The 16,282-nt window shown below is 44.9% G+C and overlaps 1 protein-coding gene across 1 annotated transcript in view; it reads right to left on the bottom strand.

Moving 5' to 3' along the window:
- The window catches only part of AMPD1 (adenosine monophosphate deaminase 1), a 139,820-nt gene extending 124,369 nt beyond the window's left edge, over nucleotides 1-15,451 (bottom strand). The window contains exon 1 of the mRNA XM_069756122.1: nucleotides 15,375-15,451. Coding sequence (XP_069612223.1) covers nucleotides 15,375-15,390 — 16 coding nt within the window. The 5' untranslated portion in view covers nucleotides 15,391-15,451. The remainder of the gene's footprint in view (nucleotides 1-15,374) is intronic.
- Nucleotides 15,452-16,282: the final 831 nt, after the last annotated feature.

Raw genomic sequence — 16,282 nt, forward strand, 5'->3', positions numbered from 1 at the left:
GGACTAGTTGAATGAATCCCTTGACTTCTGTAGCCAAGACTAATTAAGTAACAGCAGACCAGATGGTGTTGCTCAGCGGGACACCGGCCAAATGGTCCTACACCCAAGATAATGACCCTGTAATCCGGATGATCTATGAGATCTATGGGATTCGAAGGTCCGAACATCACAATATCAGCCAAAGAGAAATAGTGCCTGTGAGCGATTTAATCAAACACTACTGTAGATGCTTCAGACCCTGGGAGACAAGAAATTGCAGTAGCCGGATTATTTGCTTGAACTACTCTGGGCCTACAATAATCGAGTGCATACCACTACTCCCTAAATGTTACTATTCGGACAGTCGGGAGGAGAAGTGTCCGAACTTATCTTGAGTACTCCAACAGAAGAAACTCATCGCACTCCAGACTCAAGGGTGCAGGAGCATTTAATCAGACTAAAAATTATTTACCAGTTGGTAGAAGACAAGCAACAAAATCAGTTACACCCAGTCTATGGTTCTGAACCATTCACACCTGGGGACAGAGTGCTGGTCCGTGTAAAGACTACCATAGGAAAGTTGGATGCTCGCTGGGAGTCAGAACCCTACAAGGAGGTAAATCAGGTCATTCCGAATTGACCAGTATACAATGTGAAGTGAGAAGACGGATCTGGTGCTGTACACTGTCTACATCGGAACATGACTCACCTGTGCTGTTCCATCAACCTCGGCCTAAGTCCAGCAGGAACAAGACACCTAGTGGAAGATGATGACAAATGTTGGACTGTATTGGTCATGCCGAGCTTAACAGACAGTATGGCTCTGGCACCCAAAACAAAGCTCAAACTACAGACCGAGATAGAAACTGAGGACTATATAACGTTTTTAGACCATGCTGGCATGTGTAGGTCGGAGTGTTACATATCGGGCGTCCCTCCACAAAAGGTACCTCCAAATTGACTTTGAGTGAGGCTTGATCTCAGGTGGTGCTGCTTTTTTCCGAGACGTAAAAATGTTAGTGGGGTGGAATGCAAGGATTAATCACAGTTTACTGTATTGTTGGAGATGTGTGATGTAATATATAATCTAGCCAGTAGAGGGCAGCGGCAAGAGTCTGGAGTTGGAGCGTGGGGGGGTTTTGGCGATGGAGGTGAAGATGCGGATCCTTGGAGAAAGTTTAGTTAGGGCAGACCTGTTGTTGGTGACTCTGGGGCCCATTGTTAGCGCATGCTCACAAAGCAAGAAGAAATGAATGGGTTGGCAGCCATCAAAATACAGCAGACCGCCCAAGCATTGTGGTGCCCGGGAATCTACCCAGGGCCAGAGAAAAGATCATCACGGGCCCACCACTGATGTAGCAGATGACCGCAGTTTCAAGTCCCCTAAGGGGACTCACAAATACAGCAAAAAGTGAGAAAATGTTTTTTAAAAATATGGAAAAATATACAAACGTTCAAGTCACCTCCCTATTGCCCCATTAAAAGTTAAAAATAAAATAGAAAATATGCAGATTTGGTATCACCACTTTCAAAAAAGTCTAATTTATCAAAATATAAAATAAATCTGATTGATAAATGGCGCAACGACAAAAAAAAATAGAAACATGAAAATCTTTTTTTTTTTGCAGCATCAATATTGCAATATAAAGCAGTAAGAGGTGATCAAAACATTGTATCTACCCCAACATGTCATTAGTAAAAACATCACCTAAGGTACAAAAAATAAACACTCACACAGCCCCATATGCCAAAAATTTAAAACGTTACGGGTCTCAGAAAATGGGGACAAGAGCAATTTTTTATTTTTTTTTAACAAATTTCAGAATTTTATTTCACCACTTAAATAAAAAAAAATATATAGATATTTCGTATCTGCGTAATCGTACTGACCTGGAGAATCGTATTGTCAGGACAGTTTAACCGTATAATGAACAGTTGAACACGATTAGTAAAAAAACAAAAAACAGAAAACAATTCAGGAATTGTATTTTTTTTTCTTTTGCAATTTTAACACGCATGGAATATTTTTTTCCTCTTTCCAGTACAATACATGATGAAATTAATGGTGTCATTCAAAAGTACAAGCTGTCATTCAGCTATGTAGATGGAAAAATAAAAAAGTTATGGCTCTTGGAAGAATGTGAGGAAAATGAAAAAACGGGATTCAGGTATTAAAGGTATTTTCTGTGGAATTGAACAATTACCCTTGCTTAGTGGACTAACAGCATTAATAAAAATATGGCTTAAAAAGGTTTTCCAGATTAAAAGTTTTTATTTTAGTAATAATTCAGGTTGACTAGATCGACACGAGACAAGACCACCAAGTCCAGTGACTGCCTGTAGTGCTCATGTGCTGTAGCTGTAATGTCACAGAAGCAGCTGAGTCAGCAAAGACATACAGGTCCTTCTCAAAAAATTAGCATATAGTGTTAAATTTCATTATTTACCATAATGTAATGATTACAATTAAACTTTCATATATTATAGATTCATTATCCACCAACTGAAATTTGTCAGGTCTTTTATTGTTTTAATACTGATAATTTTGGCATACAACTCCTGATAACCCAAAAAACCTGTCTCAATAAATTAGCATATTTCACCCATCCAATCAAATAAAAGTGTTTTTTAATAACAAACAAAAAACCAACAAATAATAATGTTCAGTTATGCACTCAATACTTGGTCGGGAATCCTTTGGCAGAAATGACTGCTTCAATGCGGCGTGGCATGGAGGCAATCAGCCTGTGACACTGCTGAGATGTTATGGAGGCCCAGGATGCTTCAATAGCAGCCTTAAGCTCATCCAGAGTGTTGGGTCTTGCGTCTCTCAACTTTCTCTTCACAATATCCCACAGATTCTCTATGGGGTTCAGGTCAGGAGAGTTGGCAGGCCAATTGAGCACAGTAATACCATGGTCAGTAAACCATTTACCAGTGGTTTTGGCACTGTGAGCAGGTGCCAGGTCGTGCTGAAAAATGAAATCTTCATCTCCATAAAGCATTTCAGCCGATGGAAGCATGAAGTGCTCCAAAATCTCCTGATAGCTAGCTGCATTGACCCTGCCCTTGATGAAACACAGTGGACCAACACCAGCAGCTGACATGGCACCCCACACCATCACTGACTGTGGGTACTTGACACTGGACTTCAGGCATTTTGGCATTTCCTTCTCCCCAGTCTTCCTCCAGACTCTGGCACCTTGATTTCCGGATGACATGCAAAATTTGCTTTCATCAGAAAAAAGTACTTGGGACCACTTAGCAACAGTCCAGTGCTGCTTCTCTGTAGCTCAAAAGTGGCTTTACCTGGGGAATGCGGCACCTGTAGCCCATTTCCTGCACACGCCTGTGCACGGTGGCTCTGGATGTTTCCACACCAGACTCAGTCCACTGCTTCCTCAGGTTCCCCAAGGTCTGGAATCGGTCCTTCTCCACAATCTTCCTCAGGGTCCGGTCTCCTCTTCTCGTTGTACAGCGTTTTCTGCCACATTGTTTCCTTCCAACAGACTTACCATTGAGGTGCCTTGATACAGCACTCTGGGAACAGCCTATTTGTTGAGAAATTTCTTTCTGGGTCTTACCCTCTTGCTTGAGGGTGTCAATGATGGCCTTCTTGACATCTGTCAGGTCACTAGTCTTACCCATGATGGGGGTTTTGAGTAATGAACCAGGCAGGGAGTTTATAAAAGCCTCAGGTATCTTTTGCATGTGTTTAGAGTTAATTAGTGGATTCAGAAGATTAGGGTAATAGGTCGTTTAGAGAACCTTTTCTTGATATGCTAATTTATTGAGACAGGTTTTTTGGGTTATCAGGAGTTGTATGCCAAAATCATCAGTATTAAAACAATAAAAGACCTGACAAATTTCAGTTGGTGGATAATGAATCTATAATATATGAAAGTTTAATTGTAATCATTACATTATGGTAAATAATGAAATTTAACACTATATGCTAATTTTTTGAGAAGGACCTGTAACTGGTATGGATAAAATCCGACCAAACCATCTAAAACAACTACTTTCTCAAGCTACAACTCATCCACTTTGAACACATCATACAAAGAGAGCAATCACTGGAGAAGGACATTGTGGTTGGGAGAATAAGGCCATGTTCACACGTTCCTGATTTCCCTGCTGTTTTTTCTGCACTAAAAACCGCAGCTCTTGGCAGAAAACGCAGGTGCGTTTTTTGATGCGTTTTTGGTGCGTTTTTTTATGCAGTTTTCTCTGCAGAGTCTGTGTGTTTTCTAGGAAGTTTTTTTAGGGTTAAAATGGCTGAAAATACCATAACCCTACCCCTACCCCTAACCCTACCCCTAACCCTAACCCTACCCCTAACCCTACCCCTAACCCTACCCCTAACCCTACCCCTAACCCTAACCCTACCCCTAACCCTAACCCTAACCCTAGTTCTAACTGTAGTGGGGAAAAAAAAAATTCTTTATTTTATTATTGTTACTCCTATGGGGGTGATAAAGGGGGGGGTCATTTACTTTTTTTTTTATTTTGATCACTGTGAGGTTGTCACAGTGATCAAAATGTGCCTGTAACGAATCTGCCAGCGGCAGATTCGGCGGGCGCACTGCGCATGCGCCCGCCATTTTGGAAGATGGCGGTGCCCAGGGAGAAGACGGACGGACGGACACCGGGAGGCCCGGTAAGTATAAGGGGGGGAGATGAGGGCACGGGGGGGGGCGTCGGAGCACGGGGGTGGCATCGGAGCATGGGGGGGTGGGATTGGGGCACTGGGGGACAGCCACACTCCGCCCACGCACTTCCTGCTGCAGCGGTTCTGCACCACAAACCGCAGAAAACCCGCAGATATTTTTTTCGTCTGCGGGTTTTACTGCGGGTTTGACCTCACAATGGAGGTCTATGGGTGCAGAACCGCTGCAGTTCCGCACAAAGAAGGGACATGGTCCTTCTTTTTTACCGCAGCTATTCAGCGCGGCTTTTTTTAGTCAATTTCCGCATCATGTGCACAGCGGTTCCTGTTTTCCATAGGGTACATTGTACTGTACCCTGCATGGAAAACAGCTGCGGACCCGCAGCGGCAAAATCGCGGCGGTTCCGCAGTAAAAACCGCACTGTGTGAACATGGCCTAAAAGGAACAAGATAGAGAGGAAGACCAGCAACTTGTTTTCTAGATACAATCAAGATAATGGCGGAGAAGACTCTGTGGAACTATCTAGGCTTGCACAAGATTGATCTTCCTACAGAGTGTTTATCCATCAAGTAGCCATGGCTTGAGACCAAGCTGAAGGCTGATAATAATAATAATAATAATAATAATAATAATAATAATAATAATAAAACATGACAACATAGCTAAGCAAAAAAGATTTCTCTGCATTATTGGTCCTCGTAGTGACAATCTTAAGTCTTATTGGGTGTCATACTAACATTAAATGATATACTACTCTATGTTCCACTTCGGAATTGATGCTATGTAACACCATAATTGCCTGTCAAAATGCGAGATTAATAATAAATCAACTATCTGTAGTGCGGTAAGTTAATTTTATGAAAAGGAAGGCTTATAACTATAAAGGATGGAAAAGTTGAAATCTGAAAATCGTTACTGCTATAAACTTGGTATCCTGTTTTTCCTTTGTGACACATGGCCGATATAATCCATATCTCTGAAAGCTGTTAAAGAAGCTGCTCCAAAATCTAGTGTCAGGTTCACTATAAATTCTGGAATGTTCTGGCTTTAGATTTCCAGCGGTCTTACCTACTGTTTGACAGATATCTGCATTTGGATATAAAAAAAGTCTTTGTCGCGTAAAAAAATAATCCCAAAAAGAAAAATTCCAGAATTTGTTGCACATTTAATGTCACTCATAATCTGCATAAATCCATTAACAAATAAAATTAAATCATTTTGAGAGAGAAAATAAAAATAACAAAACTAAAATAATGTAGTTGCATTAGTGCACCCACCCTCTCAAAATTGGTGATCTTGTTCTGTTCAAAATTAGCCAATCACATTTAAACTTATGTTAAATAAAAGTCAGTGCACAGCTGCCATCATTTAAAGTCATTATGATTAACTATATATGAGGTTTAGCCATTTTAGTTGGATTTTCCTTTCTTAGTTCCATTTTACAAGAATAGATATGGTTTATAAACAGCTTACAACACAGCAAAGGGATCTAATTTTCAGGAAAAGTGCACAAAAACAGTTCCAAAGTATTAGACATGCCATGGAGCACTGTGAAAATTGTCATCAATAAGTGGCTTAAATGGCCCCGCCCAGGTACGGACTGGGGCTGAAATTCAGCCCTGGCATTTGAAATCACACAGGCCTATGTTGTCCCCGTCCCCAAGCACCAGATGGAATATATTACTAATATTTCCCTGGATGGAGGAAAGTAAGATTTACTACAATTACAATATACTAATGATACCTGTGGCCTGCTGGGGTAAGTGATGGAGTCAGCGACTTTGTGCTCCGTCACAACTCTTAGCAGTATGGGTGTCTTCAGAACACTGATTCTGTTAACAACGTTGCAGACAAGGCAGCCCATGACCAGACAGGCCCTTCTGGTATTTGCCAGAATTGCCAAATGGTCAGTCCGGCCCTGGCCCCGCCAGAGCCATGACCTGAATCCAATTGATAATCGGTGGGTGACGTGTAGAGGGCTGTACACAAAAGATGCCTCACAATCTGACAGATTTGGAATGCTACTGCAATGAAGAGTGGGTAGACAGTGCCAATTCTACTTGTGCCATGCTGATAGTTTCCAATTCCTACCCAAAAAGGCTGAAAGCTGTCATAAATTCAAAGGGTAAGTCAGCATAGTATTAATTTAAGGGTGTAAATATTTATACAACTACACTATTTTAGTTCTTTATGGGGTTTTTTTTTACCTGAAAAATATTTTTTTTAATTGATTTTACAAATTATTGGTGACATTAGAGGTGGAAAAAGTTCTGAAATCATTTTTCTTGGTATGATTTGTTTCACATGACAGAAAACAGGGATATGTAGACTTTTTATATCCAATGCCTGTATTAACACTTATACAGGAAAAACTGTTAATCACTAATTAAGACTGCCTACTGGAAGAGCTGGAATTGTTATGAATAAATTAGTTATACCAAATTTTCTTCCACAAATCTATATACCGTGATGGCCAAAAGTGTTAGCATCCTTGAAATTGTTCCAAGCATGTGATGCTCTTTTAAACTCACCTGTGGCAAGTAACAGGTGTGGGCAATATGAAAAATCACACCTGTAGGGATCATGACAGGAATACCATACTATGCGGAAACACTAAAGTTAATGTGTATGTGTGAGCACAAACTTAGCCTAAAATAAAAATTGCCTTAACATGCTAAGCTTTGTGTCCCTCTTTCTTGCTTTTAAAGCTTAAAGGTATAGTCTAGTCTAAAAAAATTGAAATAGTGCATGTTGCCTAGTAAATCCTTCTATCTCTGCCCACACTGATTTCTACCATTTGTAGGTAGAGAACAAGAAGCTGAATGATCTCTGCCCAGTGTCTTGGACAAAAACTGGACAAAGCTGCAACCTGCAGAGTGAGCAGTGGACCCCAAGTACCATCAAGGATTTTTACATTAACCTTTTCTCTGCACTATACCACCAGGGATACAGGTATTAACCCCTTTTCTGCCCTATGCACCACTAATTTCACTACCTTAGTCCACCAGAGATTGTGTCATTAGTATTACCCCCTTTTCTGCCTTAGACCACCAGGGTTATTGGCTTTAACCTATTTCTGCCCTACGCATCACATATCATTATTTCTGCCATATATTATTTTGGATTATTAGTACACAGTATCATGACCGCGTATCGCCAATACAGGATCCTTTCCGTAGGTAATCTTCCACCCCAACTACCCTGATCCCCTTAAACAATTCCGTTTACCCACCCTAGAAATTCACACGAACACATTAATTTCTTTTTGGATAATTTGGCCACAGCGGCCATTTTATTAACAAACAAATACATGAATAACAACATGTAAACATTGTAAATGTAAAAACCTCGAGGGGAGGGTTCTTGGAGCTAAAAAATCTGGCTCATAATAGGCAGAAAGCCTACCACAAAAATTTTGACCAAAGAACACCTATTTACCCTCAGCCGTAACCACCAGCTCGAGGGCACCATATAACCCGTTTCGGGCAAACCAACCCCAAAGCTCCCGAGGTAAACTCCCCGTCCAGAGCCCGTAACAAAAGCCAGATCAACCCTATCAGCATCATCACCAACTCCAAGAACCCCACCCCCCGCCACACACGAACAGCCCTGACCACCTCAGGCTCGTGAGTGCCCCACCACCGCCAAAGCCCTTTCGACTCCTTCCTGTAGACCGAGGGCCCACAAATCCAAACCAATGTCATTGAGGTGGACTCCGTCCTCCCTCCAAAAATTACCGATCCCGGACTTTAGTTCAAAATGTCTCACGGCAATACCCCCGTTCCGAGACACAAAGCTCGCCACTGCCCTATTCAGCTTCACCCTGGCCCTGTTAATCCCTTTATGAGAACGGGCCTCCCGCCACGTCCGCCATGCCACAATGTCCGACCAAACCGTCATTACACCAGGAAAAGATACCCACAGTCTCATCAAATCAAACCGGATATCCCGAATCAGTTCCCTCACTGGTTTTGCCCCCAAATCGTTACCTCCAAGATGAACAACCACGATGTCCGGGGGGTGATCCAAATGGGCGGCGCAGGAGAATTCCGGCAACAAACTACGCCACAACATACCCCGAAAACCCATCCAACGAATGACCACTGCATCCCTACCAAAACCCAATTGCCTACCATTCGGCCTAGCATCAGCCCGGAGGACACCTCAGTAAACGAAAGAGTGTCCAACAATCCAAGCCAAGAAGGGGGTCCGACCTGGAAAACATAACCACAATTAACACTACGCAAAAGCATGCCCCAGCATTGTTGACTAAATGTCGAACATAAGACATATAACGACTTGAACTCCATCTGCCTAATTTCTTAATCACATCCGGTCCCAAGCCCAAACCATCGGCTTCGGACACAGCCCCAATTCTAAAAGAGTGCGACCTGAAATTATCCGGGTTAACACCCAAGAAACCCAAGCCTTTCTTCAATATGGCTACAAATTGGAAGCGCAACAGAAAATCCCCTTCTTGGTGTTGTAACAAAGGGCCTGACCTAACCAGGCACAAACTCCAATATGCTCCCAAACAGTGTTGCGGGCACATGCCGCTGCCAGCCACCCTTCCCAACACTACCTTCTTTCCCCTACCCAGCTGATTAGTCTTTGAACGCCTGATCCAGAAGGCGATACCACCATCCCAAAAATCCACATCCTCCGCTAAAAGACTACCCGCCTTATCCTTGCTCTGGGAAACCAGCTCTCCCAAGCGCAAAGCGCCAAAAAATGCTAAAGAAAAGGCCAAACGAAACAGTACTGCCTCGAACTGAGAACAACAAATGTACCCTAAAGCCTCACCTAACCGCTGCAACATCCCAAAAGAAATGGGCCTACGCCTATCAAAAGTCACATTGCCTTTTCGAAAACCCTTCAACGCCTGACGTATAACAAAATCCTTTGTAACATCCCTTAACCCTTGCAGCTGAAAACCGAAAGCCAAACCTGCAATAAACTTGTTTAACCTTGACACAGACCAACCCCACTCCACCACCTTACCTATCAGGGCCAATAATGCCATTATCCTATCGCTGTCGGACTCAGCCGAGCCGCATTGGGCCAACCAACCTTCCCACATACCCCAAGCCGCCGTATAATCTGACCATGTCCTGCTTGACATGGAAGCTTGGATCAATCGGCCTCCCCTTCTGCAACAATCTGCCACAAATGCGAAGGACATGCTGCTCCTGTCACCTCCAAATCTGGAGCCAATTCCCGGAATCGTTCCCACTGCAAAGGAGACAAAGCATCAGCTATAGTGTTTTGAACGCCTGGCACATGCACCGCCGAAATCCATGCATTCAAATCCAAGCACTTCAACACCGATTCCCTGACCAGCCTGATTACTGGGGGGGAGGAAGAAGATAGGCTGTTGATCACGGACACCATGCTCGAGTTATCACAATGAAAACGTACGAGGCGGTCCCTAAAAATGTCACCCCAAATAAACACCGACACCACAATTGGGAACAGCTCCAACAACGCTAAATTCTTGGTAAGCCCATTTTTTTGCCAATCTTCAGGCCACACCCCCACACTCCATTTTCCTCCACAGTAGGCACCATAACCAACTCCGCCTGCTGCGTCCGTGTAGATCTCGCAGTCAAAGGCATTCAGATCCTCCCGGTGAATAAGCGACCTGCCGTTATAATTTTCCAAGAAACGCTGCCAAACAAGAAGGTCGTCCTTATGCTCTCTACCCAGATGGATAAAATGATGGGCCGACCGGGCACCCGCCGTAGCCCTGGATAATCTGCGGCAAAAAATCCTGCCCATCGGCATAATACGGCAGGCAAAATTCAGGCGGCCAAGCAACGACTGTAACTCCTTCAGAGTTGTCTTCCACAATTTTCCGATCCTGAACACCTCCTGCTTAAGCAACAGCAACTTGTCGTCCGGCAACCTGCACTCCATTTTTTCGGAATCAATCAAAATCCCCAGAAAACTCAAAACCGTGCAAGGGCCCTCCGTTTTATCCTGTGCCAAAGGAACACCAAACTGTCCGGCCACGCATTCCATGGTAGCAAGTAGCTGCCCACACACCGAAGAATCCGGTGGACCAACAAAAAATCATCCAAATAATGAATGACCGAAGGAACATCCGAAACGTCTCTAACTACCCATTCCAAAAACGTACTGAAAGTCTCGAACAATGAACAAGAAATCGAACATCCCATGGGCAAACACCTATCCAAGTAAAAACCTCCTTCCCACCAACAACCTAACAAAGGAATGCTCTGCGGGTGTACCGGCAACAGCCTAAATGCTGAATCAACAATGTCTGTCTTCACCAACAAGGCCCCGGCACCATACCTTCGCACCCACTGGACAGCCGCATCAAATGACGTGTACACAACGGAGCACAACTCCTCCACAATCCCATCATTAACAGAGGATCCCTTGGGATATGACAGGTGCTGAATTAGCCGAAACTTGTTCGGCTCCTTCTTGGGTACCACCCCGAGCGGGGAAACATTTACACCAGCCATGGGCAACGAACTAAACGGCCCCGCAATTCTACCCAATTCGACCTCTTTTGCCAACTTAGCCGTAACAACCTCCTTATGCAAACTTGCCGATCTCAAATTCTTCGTAGCAAAGGGGACCACATGCGTCGGGTGTGGAATCTTAAACCCTTCAAGAAAACCATCCCTAATAACCTCCGCCTTTTGATAGTTCGGGTATCTGTTTAGATAGGGGGCCATCTTTTGAAGCCTCACTGGCGTCACCCCCTTGACCGCCACCCACTGGTGGCTTGCCCCGTGATTTTTTGAAACACTTACTGTAGAAGCCCCATGCGAGGCCCCGATACAATGGGAGCACATGTGTTTAAACTTGCAGGTGGCACCATACTTACACTGGCCGTCATTAAACTGCCAGCATGTACCCGTTCTTTCCTTTGCCCCTTGTGACCCCTGTCCTACCCCACCTTGTCCTGACTGCTGACTGCCACCCCCCCCGCCCCCTTGAAAGGACTGCCCATATCACACCGGAGCCATCACCTTCAACCACAATTCAATGTCCTTTTGATTCCATTTTATCTCGGGCCTAACCGCCTTCCACTGCCTGAACTGTTCATCGTATCGCAGCCAGGCCTGGCCCCCGTAGGTACGATGTGCTTCTCCAGTGGCATCAAAATAACAAAACAGGCCCGAGCAATTCTCTGGGGATTTCTCCCCTATAACACTCACCAGAATGGCAAAGGCCTGCTGCCAGTTTACGAACGTCTGAGGAATAAGGCGCCAACGTCTCTTTTCCTCCTCCTCTTTTTTGCTATCGTCTTTCTTTCCTTTATCCAAATTAAATTTTTCTAAAGGAAGGAGAGAGAAAATCACCACGTATTCATCCTTCCAAATTTTTTCTTTCACCTCTTTCTTCAAATGGGCCCCCAGCGGGCCCTCAAAACACACATAGACCTTGCCCTTCGCCCTATCGTCTAACTTCACCGTATCACTCTTCCCTGTTTCCGTTTGCACCGACACCGACACCCCAGCCACTGAAGCCGGCGGCCCGCTTCCAGAGCTCGCAATCTCGCTAGCACCCCCCGCTCCGCAACCAGCGACCGGCAACCAAGCGCCTGCGGGCGACGCTCCCACACTATCCCCAACCCCACCATCCAATCTTCTCAGAATCTGCGACATACCCGCCAAAAGCTCTCTAACGCCCGGAACCCCTGCACTACTACCCCCACCCTGCTCCGCTAACCCCGCCACACCCGGCACCGAAAAAAGACTGGACATATACTCACGGGGCTGCGCAGGTGCTGTGTCCCCACCAGCCGTGCCTCCTGAATCCTGCCGCTCAAACTCGTCACGATGTTCGCTCCCAGAGTCGTCGCTGTCACTCATCTGCCCCAGGCCCGCGCCCCTGGCCTCCACGTCACCAGGGGGGACCGAGATTGGCGAAGGCGACCGGTCCCTAGACCTGCTGGATATGGACCTGGCAGCCTCCGTAGGTCCTCTGTGTGCTGCAGCCGGACTGGCCCCTCTGGCCGCCGCTCCTGCGGCGCGACTGCATCCCGATCCTTGGCGAAGCGCTGCCGCCGGCCTACCCGATATCCTGCTCTGCTGGCCTGTCCCCGAGCCGGGTGCACTGTGCGGCTGTGGTCCCGATGCGCCCACCGCTGTCCCGTCCGCCTCCAGGTTCCTGGATGCTGCCGCCGTCGCTGGGCTCCTCCCTCGCCCCGTCGCTGATGCCACCGCCGCGGCAGCTGTTCCCCAGCGGGTCCTGGCTGTAGTCCCCGGCGCTGTGGCGCCCTCGCGCCCGATGCTAGGCTGCACTTCCGATGCGGCCCTGACTTCCTGTGCAGCGCTGGCGTCTGACGGCGCCTGCACCATCCTCCCAGCGCCTCGTCGCCTCGCGCCGGCAGAGCCGCCAGGTGGATTCCTGCCGGAGGGAGGGGCGGGCGAGGTGGCTGCGCCTCGTCCCACAGCCCCCGCAGGGTCCCCGCAGGGGCTCCACGGCCTGCGTCTGCCGCGCGGTGTCACATCGGGGGACAGTCTCTCGGGCGGCCTCGTCCTCCTGGTCCTGCTGCCCCAGGTCCCGCTGTCCCCTAGCAGCCTGGTGAGCTGCTCTTCGAGCCATCCGGCCCTCCTGGACCGTGCCTCCCTCCGAAGCTGTGCGACCAAGCTGTCCACTGTGGCCATGGTGAGTAACTCTGTGGCAGCAGGTCCACTCTCTTCGCTTGTCACTGCCAAACTGATCCCATTCCCGCACTTTTCCCAAGCTCCCGCCTCCCACTGCCACAAAACCCCCCGCCCCATTCCTAACCAACCAATCCCGGGACAACCTATTTATTTAAAAAAAAATACTACACTCCTCCCCATGGCAACGCAGTCATGTGGGGGAATCCTTTTAGCTGCGCCCCATACAGCCCCCCCTCTTTCTCTATACTGTACAGAAATGTAAGTAATCTAAGTAAATTTCTAATTTATTAACGAGAATGGAAACTTTGTGATTACTTAATATTAAAGGGGGCTCTGTTTTCATGTTCTATGATTACAAAGATAAAGAGAAAGACATTTTGACATTAACAATATACTGTAAAGTGCTCCTAAGTATCAAGATGAAAAAAATGATCTCCTGGACAACCCCTTTAATATTTGGAAGAATATAAAATCCATTTAATGTGGTTTTCCAGCAATAAAAATGTGTTTATATAAAATGACCGAACTTACTAAGGTTCAGTTCACATCTGCTTGAGTCCTCCTACTGTAGCAGCCATGTCCTGGTCCTGGTAGCTCGAGCAATGCTACCAGTTCAATAGCTAAGCCAGCTCCATTCCCCATCACAGATAATTCAGGGACAGAGAAGGGGACTGACTTAGCTAATGAAATAACCCTTGGTCTGGGGTCACACGAGCGTAGATTATCCCAAGCTAGAAAATTGGGTTGATTATCCTAATGACACTCCTATCAAACTCTGATCCGCGTGTCAGCATAGAGTGATCTGATTCTCTCGGATGAGATATTCGTGTGGCAGGTGCGGAGAAGACGGAGAACTCAATTCCTCCATCTCCATTGTCTGAGTCCACGGATGTCAGACTGCACGCGGATGACATTGGAGTGCAGTGGAGTGCATTAAAAACTGCCTTTGGAAAAAGACACAGACTTACAATCCCCATGATCTAACATTGGTCTGAGTGCTATCCGATAAAGTATCATGTGAGCGATCCATTAGATTCAGTACACTTCAAGCATATGAATCTGTGTTGAAACCAATGCAGAAGTCGAGTTGCTGGGAGCGAGAAAGATGTTTGGAAATAGGAGAGGATCTGAGCAGATTTGAGGAAAAAATATATAAGAAAAGTGCGATGATTTTACGTTTGTTAAACAATAAAATATTTTCTACCACTTGTCTTGCCCCTTAATAATTAATATGAAGGGCCTCCAAATGACCTGTTCTCAATTTCTGGTTTCTAGCAAAACACAAGTATGGACAGCATCAGAGAGTAGAATGTGGGAGGTGTAATATCAATCAATAAAAACAATTGATAACTGGCAGTAGAAAAAAGAACATATGGTTGCATCCAGAGAGCAGTAATCCAGTGTTAACACATCCGTACCAAGAGATCAGAAAGACAGTCATCCTTCCAAATAAAAAAACAGGGAGGGCGATGCAATCTCTCACTCATGACTATATTACTAAATTGCTTTTCTTCATAAATAGCCTCTTTTTTATAACTTATTTTTCACCCTTTTGGTTTCTACTTTGAGCAATTCAGGAAGAACTCCATTTGCAAGTTGATCAGTCTGTCATTCTTACTAGGAGTGTTTTCAGTACACAGTGTTGTACTACTGTTATCAGGCTGATTATATTACCCATCAGCACCTCATTATCACATATATTCACAGTAATTATCATTTTGGGGATTTCAAAATTTGGCATATGTGTTCTTTTTATTGACTGTAACATATGCGAGAACAAAAACAAATATAAAGATGTTAGGTTTTCCATTTTCTGACTATATAGCCCATATTATTCATAGATGGGACTGTGGCGCTGCCTACGCCAAGACATCATCACATGGTGCATCCATCATTGCATAATTCATACAATCCAACCAAGTCCAAATTTGTTGGACACAGTTGCACTATGTCAATTGATAAATTACCAGCATATGTGGTTCTCCCTAATATTCCCAAGGAACGGCAGTTTCTACAAGTGTTTGGCTCGTTCTTTATATGCCCTGGAGATTGCTTAAGCATACACACAAAAACTTACTAGCCGTTTGTGACATTTTGGTGCCGGGTCTTCAGAGCTCAGCAGGAGGATAATGGGCCAGACAGCTAGCTGGTACTAGGAGTGACAAAGTCCTGCTCTGTGAAGTCTCATTTTGCAGTAATGTGATCTATGCACTTTAAAAGGATAGGAAGCTATTTCCAGCATGGGGGATAAAGTAGTTGCCAGAGAAGCAGATGCAATGAAACTCACTCCTACCACGGCCTTGGGAATTATGTAGAATGCTGCAATGTAATTCCGTGGATTGTATACACATATGTATACAACGCAGGGCTTCAACAGTAAGAAAGTGCACATAAATATGTTGCATTCATATGTTCCTGCAAAAACATTAACCCCTTCACCCCAAAGCCCGCTTTCACCTAAGTGACAGGGCCAATTTTTACAATTCTGACCACTGTCACTTTATGAGGTCATAACTCTGAAACGCTTCAACGGATCTTGGTGATTCTGACATTGTTTTCTCGTGACATATTGTACTTCATGAAAGTGGTAAAACTTCTTCGATAAGACTTGCATTTATTTGTGAAAAAAACAAAAAATTGTCAGAAATTATGAAATATTAGCAATTTTCAAACTTTTGGTTTTTATTCCCTTAAATTAGAGAGTTATATCACACAATATAGTTAATAAACAACATTTCCCACATGTCTGCTGTACATCAGCACAAATTTGGAAACATAATTTTTTTTTGCTAGGGAGTTATAAGGGTTAAAAGTTGACCAGCGATTTCTCATTTTTGCGACAAAATTTGCAAAACCATTTTTTTTACTGACCACCTCACACTTGAAGTGACTTTGAGGGGTCTATATGACAGAAAATGCCCAAAAGTGACACCATTCTAAAAACTGCACCCCTCAAGGTACTCAAAACCACATTCAAAAAGTTTA

This window comes from Ranitomeya imitator, chromosome 3 (genome assembly GCF_032444005.1).
Source record: "Ranitomeya imitator isolate aRanImi1 chromosome 3, aRanImi1.pri, whole genome shotgun sequence".
Classification (NCBI taxonomy): Eukaryota; Metazoa; Chordata; class Amphibia; order Anura; family Dendrobatidae; genus Ranitomeya; species Ranitomeya imitator.